Raw genomic sequence first — 18,348 nt, 5'->3', positions numbered from 1 at the left:
AAAGTTACATAGGAAGAAGGATCATCTTACTTTGTCATAGGAGAGAGAGAGGAAAAAATGAGTGCAGCTATGGGTGGGATTGCAATTTCTTTTTTTTTTTTTTAAGATTTTATTTATTTATTTGACAGAGAGAGACACAACGAGAGAGGGAACACAAGCAGGGGGAGTGGGAGAGGGAGAGGGAGAAGCAGGCTTCCCGCTGAGCAGGGAGCCTGATGTGGGGCTCGATGTGGGGCTCGATGCAGGGCTCGATCCCAGGACCCTAGGATCATGACCTAAGCTGAAGGCAGACGCTTAACGACTGAGCCACCCAGGTGCCCCTAGGGATTGCAGTTTCATTTAGGAAGTTGATGGAGTTCCACCCCAATGCCTTCTGTTTTCTCTCTAAGAAGAAGTAGGAGACAACTGCCGAGAGTGATGGGGGGGAAGTTGTAGTGTAACTTGAAGGGAACTGAGAAGGTTCCAGAGAATTATTGTAGAAACAGAGAGTGAACTAACCAGCGAAACAATTGTTGGCAATAGGAAGGGACTGGTGCGAAGGTACGCTGTGAAGGGCTTTTCAGACTTGTTTTAGCAATATTCCGAAGTCTGGGTGAGCATGATGGGAGCATTGATTTCTTAGTTTGAGATTTTTCTTATTAGCCATCCTTACATCATTTATTTGTAATTTTATTACACGATGGTTGGAGTACACTAATTCTTTGGAATTTATTGAGGTTTCCTTTATGGCTCAGCATATTGACTATATTTGAAATTGTGCTACATGTTCTTGAATGTACTCTTTATGTGTTTGGTATGGAGTTTATTAAATAGATAAAAAATAGCTTGAGTGCATATTAGTGTTGGGGGTCTTTGAGAGAGGTGTCTCATAGGCCATGATATTTCTTTCTTTTTTTTTTAATGGTGCATAGGTTTTGATGGGAACAGATATCAGTAAAACATGAAGTTTGCAGTCTTCAGCATGAGTGAATGGACCTTTTGATTAGTAATACAGAGCTGGGCAGTGAGTGGGAACTCCCCTGTGCTCTGCCTTGCACCTAGTAGATAAGGAAATGGCGGGTTGTTGAGTTCATATGGCTTACCCAGAGTCACAAAGCTAGTAAATAACGGAACCAGCATTTTTACCCAGATCTTTTGGGTTCAATTCCAGTGTTCTTCTGTTTTATCTTTTGTACTAGTGGGGATAGGTGATAGGTTACCGCTACCTTCCAACATCATCTTTAAACTTACCATCTGCACAGTCTATAATATAGTGTCATTGGATCCTTATCAAAAATCCATTAGAGATGGTGTTGTCATCCTACTTTACAAATTTCCAAAGATATAGCTAACATAGCAAATCCTACAACTGTTCACTAAAGAAACTTGTTCATGTTCAGAGTTTCAAGCCTTTGTCTAGTGTTAAGAGTGTGTGCTTTGTGGGGCGCCTGGGTGGCTCAGTCAGTTAAGCAGCTGCCTTCAGCTCAGGTCATGATCCCAGGGTCCTGGGATCAAGTCCCACATCGGGCTCCCTGCTCAGCAGGAAGCCTGCTTCTCCTTCTCCTTCTGCCTGCCGCTGCCCCTGCTTATGCTCTCTCTCTCACTATCTAAATAAAAATAAATAAAATCTTAAAGAAAAAAAAAAGTGTGTGCTTTGTAAGGGTAGGGTGCTTTGTAAGGGTAGGGTGCGCATCAGAGTCCTGGCAGGAAACCGTTCACAGCAGATGTTTCAAATAAAGACTGAATCAAGATGACTGAGTCATGGGCAGGGCAGTCCTAAGACAGCAAACAAGGGATAGAGGGCTGAGTGGGGAGCCTGGAGTGGGCTGGAGCTGTGGCGTGAGGCCTGATTGATGGTCCTGGAGGGATGCAGCTCTGCCAGAGACCCAGGACTGAGGCAGGGAGGGACCAGGAAGGAATGGCCCAATTTTTCTCTACTCCCTCCCTTCCATCTCCTGCCAGTAGTGTGTCCCAGGGGCTGAGGCCATTTAGCAGACGGCCAGCAAGGGTAGCCCTCCTGGGCTGTAGAGCAGGAGGGAGAAGACAGTGGGGGAGAAGCAAATGGAGAATATCAGCACCGAGGAATGATACCAGGGTGGAGTTTTCTGAGGCCTAAGAACAAATGTTAGAAATTGAAACATTAAGAAAGGAAATTTAGGGATGCCTGGGTGGCTCAGTTGTTAAGCGTCTGCCTTCGGCTTGGGTCATGTTCCTAGGGTCCTGGGATCGAACCCCACATCAGGCTCCTTGCTCGGCGGGAAGCCTGCTTCTCCCTCTCCCACTCCCCCTGCTTGTGTTCCCTCTCTCGCTGTCTCTCTCTGTCAAATAAATAAAATCTTTAAAAAAAAAAAGGAAATTTAATGGAACTGAAAAATAGGGTACATTGTGAGAAAATGTAAATTAGGAGCATGTAAATGATGTGGGTTCTTGTGTAAGTTAGTCATTTTGAAGAAAACTGAACCTTACCTTCCCTGAACTCACTACTATGAATACAGAATTTTAAAACTTCTTTAGGATCATTTTATAGTCTTACTGTTTGCCATTCAATTCTGATTTTCCCCTTAACATACAGATTTTTATCTATTTTTAAAGATTTTATTTATTCATTTGAGACACAGAGATAGAGAGCGAGCATGAGCAGGGAGAGAGGGAGAAGCCGGCTCCCCACTGTGGGGCTCGATCCCAGGACCCTGAGCCACCCATCTGAGCCACCCAGGCGCCCCAACATACAGATTTTTAAATCCCTTGAAGTAATTTCAATAGTTTTTGGTAGACTGAAAATATATTAGGAGAAAATTAGCTTACCTGTCAAAGTGGAAATACTTGGAGTATATATTGTTTAGGTAGATGTATCTCACATGTTATATATTATAATTATAGTTACATAATTAGAAAATATGTATGTAATATATAGTGTAACATATTTGTTAAAATGTTCTTTCCAAAATATGTTGAGTTTGAGTGGGTAAAACAGAAGATAGAACCAAATGCTATTTTTTGGGGCAGCATTGATTGAGTTCTCTCCATGTCATCTTTTTTCCCCAATCTTTGTTAAATTTTTGCCTCGAACTTCATTTATTTGACATATATTGATGGTATCATGTGACTACTACTAGAGTAGACCTGGGACTATTCCTGCAAAATGTGTTGTGAAGAATTATGAATTGCTGTGGCACCTCACAGAATACAGAATGTTGCTTTCTTTTTTTTTTTTTTTTAAGATTTTATTTATTTATTTGACAGAGAGAGACACAGCGTGAGAGGGAACACAAGCAGGGGGAGTGGGAGAGGGAGAAGCAGGCTTCCTGCCGAGCAGGGAGCCCAATGTGGGGCTTGATCCCAGGACCCTGGGATCATGACCTGAGCCGAAGGCAGACGCTTAACCGACTGAGTCACCCAGGCGCCCCCAGATGTTGCTTTCAAAAGATTTCTAATACATAGAATATACTTAGAGATTATGAGGTTGTATGCAAGTTTTCCAATTTGAAGTTGTTCTAAAATTATTTAAGAGCATAATGCTTTTTTCTGGCAAGTTGAAAATAGAATAACCAGTGTACAAGAATGGCACATATAAGATTTTAAAACAAAACAAATTAAGAGGTTTTGGCAGGAGTAGAATCTGTTTTCCGTTGAAGTTTAAGAATAGATGGAGAGTTAATGTGCAGAGGAACACAGGGAAGGCATCCAGCTGGCAGAATCAAAGCAAAGAAGATCCTTTTGCCTAAACCATGGGGAAGGTTCTTCTGGAAGGGGTGTGCTGGAGTCAGGTGCTGGGTTCACAGAGAAAGCCAAGAGGAGCAGGAAAGCTAGAGAGGTTTCTGAGGTATGTTGGAGTGAACCCACAGATTAAAAAACAAAAACATGATCAAAACTAGATTATATAATAGCCTTTGGGAATGTTCTCTGCCAAAATCCTGACTGCTCTGGTTTGTGCTAAGTGGCGTAACCTTCACTTCTTTCTGCTTTTACCCTGTCTGAATTCTCTCTGCCCTGGCTTACCTTGGCTTTTGCACAGGTGTCTAGAAACTGTTGCAGAGTTTGAAGATTACTCTTCTAAGTGGAACAAAATTTAGGATGGTTATTTGGGTTGATTATAATATCAGGCAAAGAGAAGTTCCATTTTGTTTCTTCCTTTGGAGCCCTTCATCCTCCTGTTTCCGTCTGGACATGATTGCTTTCTTGATCTGCTTGTACCTCTTTGTTTCTAGAGCAACCCTCCATCTTCTCAGGATCATCTGTCTCTTCTGGAGCCACGATGTTCCTGTTTCTGTTGGGGAGGTGTTTTTAAGACCCTCTATGTATGGAATGCCAATTTTCCGTTTTCATACTTGATGGATAAATTGGATGGATTAGATTGGAAATCATTGTCCCTCAAATCTTATTCAAGTTTTTATCTGTTGTTTGTGACCTGTTCCCTTGCCCCTTTGTCATCCTCCCGAAAAGCCACCTAGGATGTTTGTAGGGTGTTCTTTATATCCCTGGTATCTGAAATTTCAGGATTGTGACTTGGTATAGGTTTTATTTCCCTTCCTGTGCTGGGTACTTACTCTTTCCTCCCAATCTAGAAATAAAGCCCTTCAGATTTGAGAAAAATATTTGCATTCTTTCTTAGGTAATTTCCTCCTCTCCTTTTTCTTCTATTTTCTCTTTCTGGAATTCCTTTTTTGTCAGATATTGGACCTCCTGATGAATTAATCCAGTAATTTTCTTGTATTTTTCCATCTATTCTTGTTGCTGTTTATTTGTTGTATTTTTTTGAGACAGCTCCTCAAGTTTATCTTCTAATCCTTTTCCTGAAATTGTATTTCTGCTACCATACTTTTTTTTAAAGATTTTTTAATTTTGGGGGCGCCTGGGTGGCTCATTCGTTAAGCGTCTGCCTTCGGCTCAGGTCATGATCCCAGGGTCCTGGGATCGAGCCCCACATCAGGCTCCCTGCTCGGCGGGAAGCCTGCTTCTCCCTCTCCCACTCCCCCTGCTTGTGTTCCCTCTCTCGCTGTGTCTCTCTCTGTCAAATAAATAAATAATATCTTTAAAAAAATTTTTTTTATTTTTAAGTAATCTCTACACTCAGTGTGGGGTTTGAACTCATAACCCTGAGATCAAGAGTCATATGCTCTACTGACTGAGCCAGCCAGGTGCCCCCCTGCTACCATATTTTAAATTTCAAAATGTTCTTTTGTTCTTGATGTTCCTTTTTCAAAATTGCATTTTGTTCTTGCTTTACAGTTTTAATAGCTTCTCTTATTTTCCCCAGCATGTTAATTATGTTGATTGCAGTTTTATTTTTAAAAGATTTTCTTTCTTTCTTTATTTGAGAGAGAGAGTGCATGTGCATGAACAAGGGTGGGAGAGGAGCAGCGGGAGAGGGACAAGCAGACTCTGCACTGATTGTGGAGCCCCACGTGGGGTTTGATCCCAGACCCTGAGATCATGACCTGAGCCGAGATCAAGAGGTGGATGCTTAACCGACTGAAACCACCCAGGTGCCCCTGTTTCCTCTGAGTTTTTCTCCCTTCTGTACCCTTGTTCTGGTCTCCAGCTTTCATCTTGAATGTTTTCCTTTTCAAGTTTCTATTGATTGTTGTGTGTCAGTTCATTTTAGAATATTTTCAGATACTAACAAGCCAACTGAAGGCTCTATCATAAGAGGTTGGTTGACTGGTGTGCTCTACTGTAAGGTGATCTAATAGGGACCAGTTATTTCTTTTTTGGGGAGACCAGTTATTTCTTTAAGAGAAGTCTGCACATAAGTACCTTCAGGTTTTTGTTTGTTTGTTTTCCTTTTTTCCTGGAGACTATTCAGTGTCTCTAGAAAAATTCTTCTGTTCTCTTGCTTGCTGGGAATGGTCTAGGCTATTATTGTTTGGGGAGCCCATTTAGGAAAGAGGGGGAAGATTACATAGTTACTAAATGATGTAGGGGATGCAAACTCAAGTTGTGTCCCTTCAGAGCCCTTGCTCTGGGCTTTATGATTCTTGCCTCCTGTATTAAAATGTAACTTGGGCTTCATAGCCTTTTACATCAAATATTTCAACTTATTGTATACAATAGCCCATTTTAGTCCTGTATCTGACAGTTAGGAACACTCTGTATGTGATGATATTTAATTATTTCCGTGTTAGAGATTTATAATTTGTTCTTAATTTGCAGCTTTTTTCAAGGAGCAGACCTCCAAGAGGCCTATATGTTTATGGAGACGTTGGTAAGTATGTTAAAGTAAGTTTCGAGTGGTCTAAACAGGAGGGTCCCAGCTTTCACTCAAGGATATTTCCATTTCCACCCTTCAGTCCACTGCCAGCCAGGGAATGGGATGAGGCAAAGTAAAATGGGGGGGTGGGGAGAGGAGGGCCGTTATCTTAGTTTTCTTTTCTTTTTCTTCTCAGGGTACAACTGTAGTTTAGGATTGGTTAGCATGGTAGGCTGCAGACATTGCTTAGTGTATAAACTGAGTTGATCTCAGGGAAGGTAATCATCTATAAATAGATTATTAGGTAAATAAGAATCTCATTGCTCAAAGCTATTTGACTCAGCTAATACTTAAAAAAAACAAGCTGCTCTTTTTTACTTTTAATTTCCACTTATTTTTACGCATAATCTAAACCCTTGTCCTCAACTTAGTTATTATTATCTTTCATTCAGTTATTAGTGGATATTCTTTTTTTTTTTAAGATTTTATTTATTTATTTGAGAGAGAGAGCACATGAGAGGGGGGAGGGTCAGAGGGAGAAGCAGACCCCCCGCCGAGCAGGGAGACCGATGCACTCGATCCTGGGACTCCAGGATCATGACCTGAGCCGAAGGCAGTTGCTTAACCAACTGAGCCACCCAGGCGCCCATTAGTGGATATTCTTAATGAATGAGTGGTTATGTTTCCTTGGTCTCCCATATCCATATATTGGGTACAGTTTTCTTGGAAACCTTATGAGCTGTTGCTTACTTTTTAGATTTTCCTAATCAAAGAATGTCTTGCTTCTTTTCTGACTTCATTCTTGGTGAACTTGTCTGTTTTTTGACTTCAGTTTCCTTCAAACAAATTCTTCTCTCCTAGTTCTAAACCTCTCCCTATTTACCCACCTTCCACCAATGTCATAAAGGTGGCTCTTACTTTATCTGGTCTTATTGCTTATCAATCATTTCTTTTATTGGCTAACTAAAAATGCACATTTACATATAGCAAAATCAGTTTTGCTGCTCAGCTGATAAATCTCAGGCTCCCCTATAGCCATAACAAATTTGCATTTTGAGGAAGTAGAGGCAAAGTTTCTTATCTTAGTAAGAATTTTAGGATAAAAAAAATAATAGGAGCCAAATAAGTAGTTATAGTGCCTTAAAGATCCAACTGTTCTTTTCTGGGTCCTCCCTCTTATTTGTTTTTGAATGCCTGTTTTACATTTATAGATTTATTTAGCAAGTCTAATAAAAAGAATTGGTGAATTCATAAACAAGTGAATGAGAGAGCTTGCCCCTTAAAATTCTTTATGTTCTTGGAGCTTACAGATTTGAAAACTGTCAAAGAAGCTCAAGCTGTTCTTTTTCTCAGTTCATTGGCTAATTGGTATTTTTGAGAACAGTGCAGGCTTACTTCTTATTTAGAAAGCAATTTATACCAGGTGCTTGAGCAGTTTTATGTGTCCACCCCTTTGGGTACTGCTAGCAGCTCTCATTCTGTTGTCTCTCATTCTTTGCCTCTTTGGAGAACATTTACTTCTTATACCTTCACTTTCATGTTTAGTCATTGCTAAAATCAATATCTTTGTTTCTCCTGTTACTTCAACCACTTAACCATACATGGAGATGGTTAGTAAAACCCAACTGTTTCCACTTCTGCAAAAGGACTTAAAAAATAATAATACCCCAAACCTATAAAAGTTAATGGATTTTAGTTTGGAAGATACAGCCATATGCTAATAAATTAAAGGGAGGTATGATAAATATAATTCATCTGAGTGCTTGAAAGAATTAGAGAAGATATGGTAACATCTGTGGTTGTTCACAGAGCTGGGTGTGTGGCAACCTTTGGTTAAGAACATTTTTATAATGCAGAGAGGGGAAGAGAAAGGAATTCTACAGTAGGAAGGGAAATGAATATTTTTTATGACTGTACTCAGTTTAGTTTAGAATACTTACAAAACAGGGCACCTGAGTGGCTCAGTTAAGCGTCTGCCTTCGGCTCAGTTCATGATCCCAGAGTCCTGGGGAATTGAGCCCCATGTTGGGCTCTCTGCTCAGCAGGGAATCTGCTTCTCCCTCTCCCTCTGCCCCTCCCCTTGCTTGTGTGCTCTCTCTCTCTGTCAAATAAATAAAATCTTAAAAAAAATACTTACAAAACAGGTAATAAAAGATAGGTCAGATTCTTATTTTGAAGGGAGGGGGGTTGCTATCTGGGAGAATAGCCTCAGAATGCTCTCACAAGCTCTTTTTCATTACTATTTTCCTTTTTTAGACTTGGGAAACAGGTGTTCAATTTTGAAGAGATTCAGTGGGAGAGATAACTGTTTCATAGCACCCCCTTCTGCTCCTTATTCCTGTACTTGCCCTGGGCTCTGACATGAACACTCCATTCTACTTGTGTTGAGATGATTGACTCAGATGGACCCTCAATCCAGGGAACCCCAGTAGAGTTGATATGTAAACTGGAGACCTTATCATCATGATTCAACCTTGAAATGTTTTCATTAATAAAATGCTTAGCATATCTCATGCAGAAGCCAAATGCTGCAGTAGGAGTGTTTTGTGGCTTCATTCTTACTGTATAGTTGGCTTTCTTCTTCTTTTTTTTTTTTTTAAAGATTTTATTTATTTGTCAGAGAAGGGGAGAGAGGGAGCATATGCACAAGTAGGGCGGGGGGGTGGCAGGCAGAAGGAGAAACAGGTTCCCCGCTGAGCAAGGAGCCCGATGCGATGCAGGACTCAATCCCAGGACCCTGGAATCATGACCTGAGCCAAAGGCAGACGCTTAACCGACTGAGTCACCCAGGCGCCCCAGTGTAGTTGGCTTTCTTACAACAAGGTTTCAGCTCTTGACTAGCAGACTGTGGTGGTGATGGCAGGGTTAATGATTCCTCCTGTACATTTGGAGAGGATCAAAGTACATTTTTGTTTATCAGTCCCTTTGCTGCTGCCTCCTGGTTAAATTCTGGGCTTGGGTAATGGAGGACAGCACTTCCAGCTCCTTCAGCAGGGGGGTTGGCTGTGAAAAGGGCAACACTGGGAGGGGGACGCTCAAGTAGTCATTTTTGGCTTCAGAACTTTATAGGCTTGAAAGTTAGAACTTAGAAGAGTTTTAGCTTTTATAAATTACTCTTCCTTGTAAAAATCTGCTCTTGAGAAAAACACAAAGTTTTATTTAGGATACTATAGAGACCAAAGCAAAATTGTGAAGTAGGTAAAATTTAGTGCTGGTTTCTTCCCTACATTTTTTTAAACATCTGTCCTCATTCTTGTGTTCACTTGACAAATTTTATTGAACATTTGCTGTGTGCCAGGCAGTGTGTTGTTTCTGCAGATGTAATGGTGAATAAAAGCAGACACAGCCTTTGCTCACCCAAAGCTTATAGACTCTTGTGATGGCTCTGAAATATTTTTGAACATGACCCACAGTAAAACATATTTTTACATTCTGACCTATGTATGTATGTGTGCGTACATGTGCACACATGCACACACACACCCCTGAAAAATAGTTTTATGAAAGAAAACTTATCTGCCGTGTGATACATTTGGATATTTTCTATTCTGTTCTAGTCTATGAAAAGATAATTCTGGTTGTAGAGGTAGTTTGAAAAACACTGGTCTAGTGTCTCTAATATCCATTAGTACACGTTGGTGTGCTAGGGTTTGTTCCTGCTGTTTCATCTTTTTGGGCATTAGGATTTCTCATGCTGGACCTTCCATAGGACACAGCTTTCTCCTCTACTACTTAAACTGGTTGGACTCATATTATCTGAGGATCTGCCTTCTAGCTAAATGTCTGAACTACTTCTAAGCTGTTTCTAATCTAAACTGTTCTAAACTACTTGCTAAAATTTTAATGCGTTCCATTGGATGAGTAGGTTACCTCACCAGAACATTTGCATTTAAAAAGAGTCTTCTAGGGGTGCCTGGGTGGCTCAGCCCGTTAAGCGGCTGCTTTTGGCTCAGGTCATGATCTCAGTGTCCTGGGATGGAGCCCCACATCAGGGTCCCTGCTTAGTGGGGAGCCTGCTTCTCCCTCTCCCTCTGCCCCTCCCCACTCATGCTTGCTCTCTCTCAAATAAATAAATAAATAAATAAATAATAAATAAATTTTAAATTTTAAAAAAATTAAAAAAAAAGAGCTTCTAAGAGGTAGAATTTCACTGGAACTTGGTATATGAAATAGAACTGTAGTGATCCAGCTGATCACTTGGTGATTTTGGGCAGAGAAATCTTTTAGCATCTCTGAAATCCCACCACACACAGGGCTCTTGCCCACCATACTAAATCTAATGGTGTTTATCATAGCCACATTGAAAGAATTTAACATTTTAGAAAGACCTTTGTTACCTTTTTCCTCCCTTTTTTGGTAGTGTCATGAACTTAACATTTCCCTCATATTCTCCCTAAGCACTGTTTGGTGTTGAGGAAAGTAAAATGTTAATAATTACTTGGGTGTATCTACTAGTCTCTGTTAGAAGTAGGAAAAAAAATTAGATGTTGGTAAAAATAAGATAAAGAATGAATACAAAATAAGTAGAAATTTAAGTATATACCATTTTCACACTCTAAAAATTAACATTATTTGTAATTTCATTAAATACTCAGTTACTCAGATTTCTAATTGTTGTAAATGTTTCTGTTTTCATTGTGCTATTAATTATTAAGTCTTTAGTCTCTTTGTATATGTGTGTGTGTGGGACATCATACCAGAGATGCAGCAGCAAAATTCACACTGTTACACACACATATATATATATATACGCACATACATATATAAACTAATTTGTCCTGTAGGATTTCCTACAACTTGGGTTTTGCTGATGCATCCCTGTGGTGTAATGGGAGTCTTTTAACTCTGTCTTTTTCAAGATTGTTTTGCCCATTCTATGACCTTTGCATTTCCACATACATTTTAGAATTGGCTGGTTAATTTCTTATTAAAAAAATCCTCCTGGGATTTTGATTGGGATTACATTCAATCTATAGATCAATTTGGAAAGAATTGATAACTTAAAATATTGATGTTTTTGATAAATACTGATTTTTTGATAAAAATTGAGTCTTCCAATCTATGGGCATGGTATGTTTCTTCATTTTTAAAGATCTTTAATTTCTCTGCTGTTTTATAGGTTGTAATGCAGAGTTCTGCCATATTTTTTGATAAATTTATTCCTATGTATTTTATGTTTTCTGATGCCACTGCAAATGGTACTGTGTTTTAAAATTTTAATTTCCAACTGATCGTTGCTAGTGTATAGAATCAATTTAGTTTTTGGTGACCTTGCTACATTCAGTTATAAACTCTAGTGGTTATTTGATAGATTCTTTAGGAATTTTTATGTATACAATCATGCTGTTGCAAATAAAGACAATTTTTCCTTTACAGTTTGTACGTCTTCCGGTTCTTTTTCTTGCCTTATTGCACTAACTAGGAACTCCAGTATAATGCTGAATAGAAGTAGTGAGAGTGAATGTCCTTGCCTTGTGTGAAATTTTAGGGGAAAAGTGTTCAGTCTTTCACTAGTAAGTATGATGTTAATTGTAGGGTATTTTAGTTTAATGTATTATTTTTCTTAATGTGGCAAAATATACATAACATAAAATTTACCGTTTTAACCACTTTTACTTGTAAAGTTCAGTGGCAGTAAGTACATTGACATTATTTTGCAACCATCACACCATCCATCTCCAGAACATTTTCATCTTCATTTTTAAAGATCCTTAAATCTTTTGCAACCATTATACCATCCATCTCCAGAACATTTTTCATCTTCCCAAACTGATTCTGTACCTTTAAACAGTAATTCCCCATTTCATATGCCCCTCCCTCCCAGGCCCTGGCAACCACCATTCAATTTTCTGTCCCTGTAAATTTGACTACTCCAGGTATGTCGTATAGAGTGGAGTCATATATTATTTAAATTTTTGTGTCTAGCTTATTTCACCTGCTGTAGTTTTCTTCAGGGTTCATTTATGTTGTAGACTGTATCAGAATTCCATTACTTTTTAAGGCAGAATAGTATTCCAGCATATGTATTCAATTTTTATCTGTTCATCTGTTGATGGATGTTTGGGTTATTTCCATCTTTTGACTGTGGTGAACAATAAATGTTTGAATCCCTGCTTTCAGTTCTTTTGTGTATATACCCAGAAGTGGAGTTGGTGGATCATATGGTCACTCTGTGTTTAATTTTTGGAGCAACTTCTATACTGTTTTCCACAGCAGCTGCACTATTTTACATTCCCACCAGCAATGTACAAGGGTCCTCATTTTTCCACATCCTTACCAATATTTGTTATTTTCTTAAAAAAATAATAGCCATCCTAATGGGTGTTGAAGTGGTATCTCATTGTAGTTTTGATTTGCATTTCTCAAATGATTAGTGATGTTGAACATCTTTTCATTGTGTGTTTCTTTTTGTATTTGTCCTTTATGAGTTTGAAAAGTATGCTTCTTTTCCTAGTCTGCTGAGAGATTTGATCATGAATGTGTGCTGACTTTTGTCAAACATTTTTTCAAATGTGATGATTATATGGTTTTTTTTTTAAAGATTTTATTTACTTGAGAGAGAGAATGAGATAGAGAGAGAGAGCATGAGAGGGGGGAGGGTCAGAGGGAGAAGCGGACTCCCCGCCGAGCAGGGAGCCCGATGTGGGACTCGATCCCGGGACTCCAGGATCATGACCTGAGCCGAAGGCAGTCGCCCTACCAACTGAGCCACCCAGGCGCCCCCACTATATGGTTTTTATATATTGAATTTTATTTTGATGGGGAGTTAAGTTACTTGCATGCCAGCTTGATTCATTTGAAGTATTATTATTATTTTTTTAAGTAGGCTCCATGCTGGGCATGGAGCCCAATCTGGGGCTTGAACTCACGACCCTGAGATCAAGACCTGAGCTGAGATTTAGAGTAGTATGCTTAACGGACTGAACCATCCAGGCGCCCCTGAAGTATTTTTTTAATTGAAAATTTTCTTGAGATAATTATAGATTCACACTTGTAAGAAGTAATATGGAGATATCTGTGTACACTTTACTCATTTCTCCCCAAAGGTAACATTTTGCAAAACTATAGTATAAATATCACAAACAGAATGACATTGATATAATTCACTGATCTTACTCAAATTTCTTGTTTTACTTGTACTCATTTCTGTGTCTGTATTTAGCTCTGTACAATTTGTCAACTGTGTAGGTTCATGTATTTGCTGCCACAGTTGAGGTACTGAACAATTCTATCACCACGAGTCCCTGTGTTGCTCATAATTTTGTAACCGTACCTACTCACCCTCTCTTTCTAACTCCTGGCAGCCATCAATCTGTTCTCCATTTCTAAAATTCTGTCATTTCAAAAACGTTATATAAATGGAAAAGTACATAACTTTGAGATTGGCTTTCTCCCCCCCCCTCCAGTGTAATTTCTTAAGATTCATCCAAGTTGTTGCATGAGTTCAGTATCTCTGGAAATTTTTCATTTTACAGTTTCCTGATGGCCATTCTTTGCCTCACATCATGGAGTATCCCCCTACACATGAGCAGCTAGTATTCAGCCAAAGACTTAAGAGTACCCACATGTTGATTTCTGGAGTTCTTTCATAGATAGCTTCCTCCTCCCTGGCATTTTGCCTTGCCAATTTCACTGGCATTGGACTCCCATAATTCTGGTCTCTCTTAACCCAACTTAGCCTGTCCTGGATGTTTTGCTTGGATTCCTCCTTTCTGTGCAGCAGTCTGGAGGGTGCCTCCAAGCCAAAAGCTGCAGTGTTATAGGGCTCATCTTGTTTTTCCCTTCTGTCGGGGATCAGTCTTGTATTTTTATTTTCTAGTGTCTGAAAATATTAGTTTCATATATTTCATCCAGTTTTCAAGGTGTTTATGTTGGGATGGCAAATCTGGAACCAGTTACTCTCACATGGTCTCTCAGAAGTTTTCGTTTTCTTGATACACATTGTTAAACTTTTCTTACTCCAAGGTGATACAAATGTTCACACATATTATCTTCCGGGTTTTTCATATTTTTTAGCACCTTGGATTCATCTGGAATTAATTTTGGTGTGAAATGTGAGTAGGCATCTAGTTTTATTTTCTGCAAATGGCTGAGCATTTGTCTTTAACAATTATTTTTTTCATATACACTGTTATATATCCTTAGATCTGCTTAATTGGTTTAGTTGATTTTTTTAGAGTCCAGTACCACTCAAATATAATTTTCTAATTCCATGATACAATTTTATTGTATAGTTTCTCTTCTTTTCCTCCTTGCCTCCCCCAACCTCTATTCCTTGCCACTTGATCTTGTTTTAGAGTATTTTCGGCACTTTAAAATTTTTTTAATTTTAATTTTTTAAAGATTTTTATGTATTTGTGAGAGAGAGCGAGCAAGCACAAGCAGGGAGAGGAGCAGGCAGAGGGAGAAGTAGGCTCCCTGCTGAGCGAGGAACCTGATGCAGAAGTTGATCCCAGGACTTTGGGATCATGACTGGGCCGAAGGCAGACACTTAACCAACTGAGCCACCCAGAGGTCCCTTTTTCACACTTTTTAAAGAAATTAGCCACTCAGGAGAATTTTTAAAAGTGTGGGTGTTTTTATTTTATTCAAATATTAAGTGCTTTATTTTTTTTCCAGTTAATTGTGGGTCTTAGGTATCATGTCATATCAGAACATAGTTGATCTACCTCATTCATTTTACTGGGTATATACTATTTTATTATATGAATGTTCCATAATTCACTTAATCAGTTTCCTGCTGATAGACCTTTATTTATTTTTTATCAGGAGATTGACTTTAGGATCATGTTGTCAAGTTATTTCTAAATTGATTTTCATTGGGATTCCATTGAGCTTTGAAATAATTTAGGGAGCAAAAATATCTTTACAGTATTGATTTTGGTTCTGAGTATTTTTAAATACTTGTCTACCTTTTGATTGACATTGCCAAACTGACTTCCAGAAGGGTTGGTTTTATACTACCTCCAGAAGTATATTAGAATGCTTGTTTTCCTACATCTTCACGAACCTAAAAATGGTATGTCATGGGTGTTTTCCCTTGTATTCCTTTATTCCTGGTAGAATTAAACTTTTAAAAACATGTTTAAAGCTATTTATATTTTTTGTGTCATTTGAATACTCATGGTTTTTTTTTTTGTACATTGATCATCTTTTTTTCTTTCCCCTGTTAAATCTGTCCTGTTTAGTATTCTTTCAGTTGTAGTGGAAAAAAAAAAAAGCCAGTTGAATTGGCTGAACCAGGAGAGGAATTTAATGGGTGGTTTAATTATTAAGTTGAATAATGGTCTGATTCAGCTGTGGGTAGATCTATATTTAATATCTTAAGTGATATTTTTGGGATCTCTCTCCCTTCCCTCCATTTCCCTTTTCCTTCATCTTTTGGTTCTGCTTTCCTTTTTGGCTTCGTTCTTGTTCATAGTTTTGTTGTTGGCTTCATTCTTGGTCACAAGTTTTTGCTGTTATAGAAAATATTTCTGGAATTTTCTAGGTTGCTCCTTTAAAAAGAGAAGGGATGATTCTTATTTTCTGGATCCATATTAACTGCCTCCAGAGAACACTGACCTAACTGGGTCATGTGCTCATTACAGGGCCAACCACAGTGTATATGATAAAGGGGTATTTTGATTGGCTCATCCTGTGATTGATGCCCTCATAGAATCATGCTAAGTAGGGAAGTTTTCAAAAGTAAGAGATTTAGGACAGACCAAAAACAAAAACCAAAAAAAAACCCCGAAACACCATTGTAATTTCTAAGAGCTCTTCATATTTAAAGATAAGTAAGGTTAATCTTTCAGATTTCATGAAGACAGGGATTTTTGTCTGTTTTGTTTACTACCAGATCCCGAGCACCCAGAATAGGGCCTCACACGTGGTATTCAGTAACAATATATTGATTAAGTAAGGATATTAATTTTATTTATAGTGATTTTGATATTCAGAAGGTTAAGTTTTTTAAGGTTTTATTTGAGAGAGAGGGAGCGCGTGCATACAAGTGAGCAGGAGCAGGGGGGTGGGGCAGAGGGAGAGAGAGAAGCAGATCCCCACTGAGCAGGGAGCCCAATGCGGGACTCGATCCCAGGATCCCCGGATTGTGACCTGAGCCAAAGGCAGACACTTAACCTGCTGAACCACCCAGGCGCCCCCAGAAGGTTAAATTTCAGGTAGCCATGTTTTCCTTTATGATTTTTTTTTTGCTTTTATCTCCAGAAGCTTTTTATATGATGGTCTTGTTATATTTTAAGCCTGTTTTTTAAAGACTTAGTACAAGATTACATTCAAATATATATTATTCACATTTTTTGTGAGTTCCTGACATTTTTCTGGATCTACAAGTGTACTGTTTCATGCAGCAGATTTAAAAATTTTATTATTTTGCATAAATGTAATGATTCAAATCTGCTGCCACGCACTGTATCAAGAAATATTATACTAAATATTTTTTCAAAAAAATTACTTTTAGATCGAATTGGTTTCTTCATTAATGACCAGATGTGTTTGTTGAATTGTATTTTCATATACAAAAACTTTCTGGTGATTCAGATGGCATGGACTCGAAGCCATATGGAATGGAGGAAAGCCAAATAGATTTAAGACTTAGATCTCACATCCTGAGCTGCCTATGTGTACTTGTAGCTCCTGCGAGGAGACGACGGGCACTGTGGTGGGGTTGTGCCAGAGGAAGCAGTGAGCATGAGGGACAGCACCAGCATGCGCTAGCCTGGCCTGCTGAGGAATGCTGGGTCTGACCTGAGCCTGAGTACTGCCAATGTCCCCAAAGCTCTGGGCTTTCTGTAAGGGAATAAGACTTTCCATACATACTTTGTTAAATATGACTCTTCGATTACTAAAGCAACACTGGTTAAAAGTTTCAGTGTTGAAAATCAGATAATTAAATTATAAGGGTTAACGGTTTCAGTTTCTTCAAGTAGGCCTCATTTTGAAAGATTTATGTTCTCAGCTTTTTAAGAAAGTGTCATATCTTAAGAACACTTTCTTCAAAAGCTAAAACAAAACAAGCAAAGAAAAAAAAAGAGACACAGCAAGAAACAGACTTTTAACTATTGAGAACAAACTGATGGTTATCAGAGGGGAGGTGGGTGAGGGAACGGGTGAAACAGATGATGGGGATTAAGGAGGGCACTTACTGTGATGAGCACCAGGTGATGTATGGACGTGTTGAATCACTATATGGTACACCTGAAACTAGTATTATACTGTGTGTTAACTATACTGCAATTAAAATAAAAAACTTACAAGAAAAAGAACATAGTATCAACATGTATAAAGAAAATACTGTAGGATATGCAAAGAGAAATAAAGATAAACCTACCAAAAAGTGTTAAAATTGGCAATTCTGCAATTCTAATGTATGTCTATTATTTACTTTCAGCATTTATGTTAGATACTAATCTTTATTTTTTTATTTTTCATCTTTGAATTTCCCTAAGACCATTCCTCTTGCTTATGGACCAATAAATATTTACTTAATTAAGTTATTTTATTCAGATTGATATCTTTTGGAAGAGAAACTGAAGAATGAATAATCTGCAGATCTTACCAGTTTATTTACATAGTTCTCTGGGGGAAATAGCCCCTGTGATGTTAATTAAATGTTGTATTTTCTAATAACAGGATTTTAACAAAAAAGAGCAATATCAACATTTAATTTTTAGCTCGTTTAACATACAAAATAAACACTCCTTTCCAAAAAAGTAACTTAGTCTTAAGCTTTCCAGTAGAAGAGCGTGGTTTCATTATCCCAAAGCTAATGAGCAATCATTAGAGCAATCAGTACATACTGTTTAGTAGTTTTGTGTTTTTTTTTTAAGGTACAGGGAAAACAATGGTGATGGACATGTTTTATGCTTATGTGGAGATGAAGAGGAAGAAACGGGTTCATTTTCATGGGTTCATGCTAGATGTTCATAAAAGTAAGTTAAATGGTCTAAAAGAAGGGATTTTTAAGTGGGCAGACACTACAAAATAGTTCTCATCATCTTCTAAAATTCTTAATCCTTGAATCTTTTAAAAAATTAGTTTGCTTAAAGTGAGGTTTTATTTGGTTTCACTCGTTTTGTGCTATATTGAAACAACTCGTGATGTATTTAGAGTTGGTCCTAAAGACAAATTCAGTATTTCCCGTCAAGAGAAGAGAGGTTACTATATGAAGGTCAGGT

General features: G+C 38.3%; 1 protein-coding gene across 3 annotated transcripts in view; it reads left to right on the top strand.

Annotated features, from left to right (window-relative positions):
• The window catches only part of AFG1L (AFG1 like ATPase), a 221,204-nt gene that overhangs the window by 66,363 nt on the left and 136,493 nt on the right, over positions 1–18,348 (top strand). For 2 of the 3 annotated variants that reach the window (XM_028104251.2, XM_088023899.1), the window contains exons 3-4: positions 6,133–6,184; positions 18,001–18,102. In XM_028104251.2, coding sequence (XP_027960052.1) covers positions 6,133–6,184; positions 18,001–18,102 — 154 coding nt within the window. The remainder of the gene's footprint in view (positions 1–6,132; positions 6,185–18,000; positions 18,103–18,348) is intronic. The other variant, XM_088023900.1, reaches the window with a different exon arrangement.

The sequence above is a fragment of the Eumetopias jubatus genome, unplaced genomic scaffold (assembly GCF_037043125.1).
Source record: "Eumetopias jubatus isolate StellerSeaLion01/CBP00866 unplaced genomic scaffold, mEumJub1_p1.0 scaffold_6, whole genome shotgun sequence".
Classification (NCBI taxonomy): Eukaryota; Metazoa; Chordata; class Mammalia; order Carnivora; family Otariidae; genus Eumetopias; species Eumetopias jubatus.
Note: the sequence above shows the minus strand (reverse complement) of the source record. Positions and strands in the feature narration are given on the sequence as shown.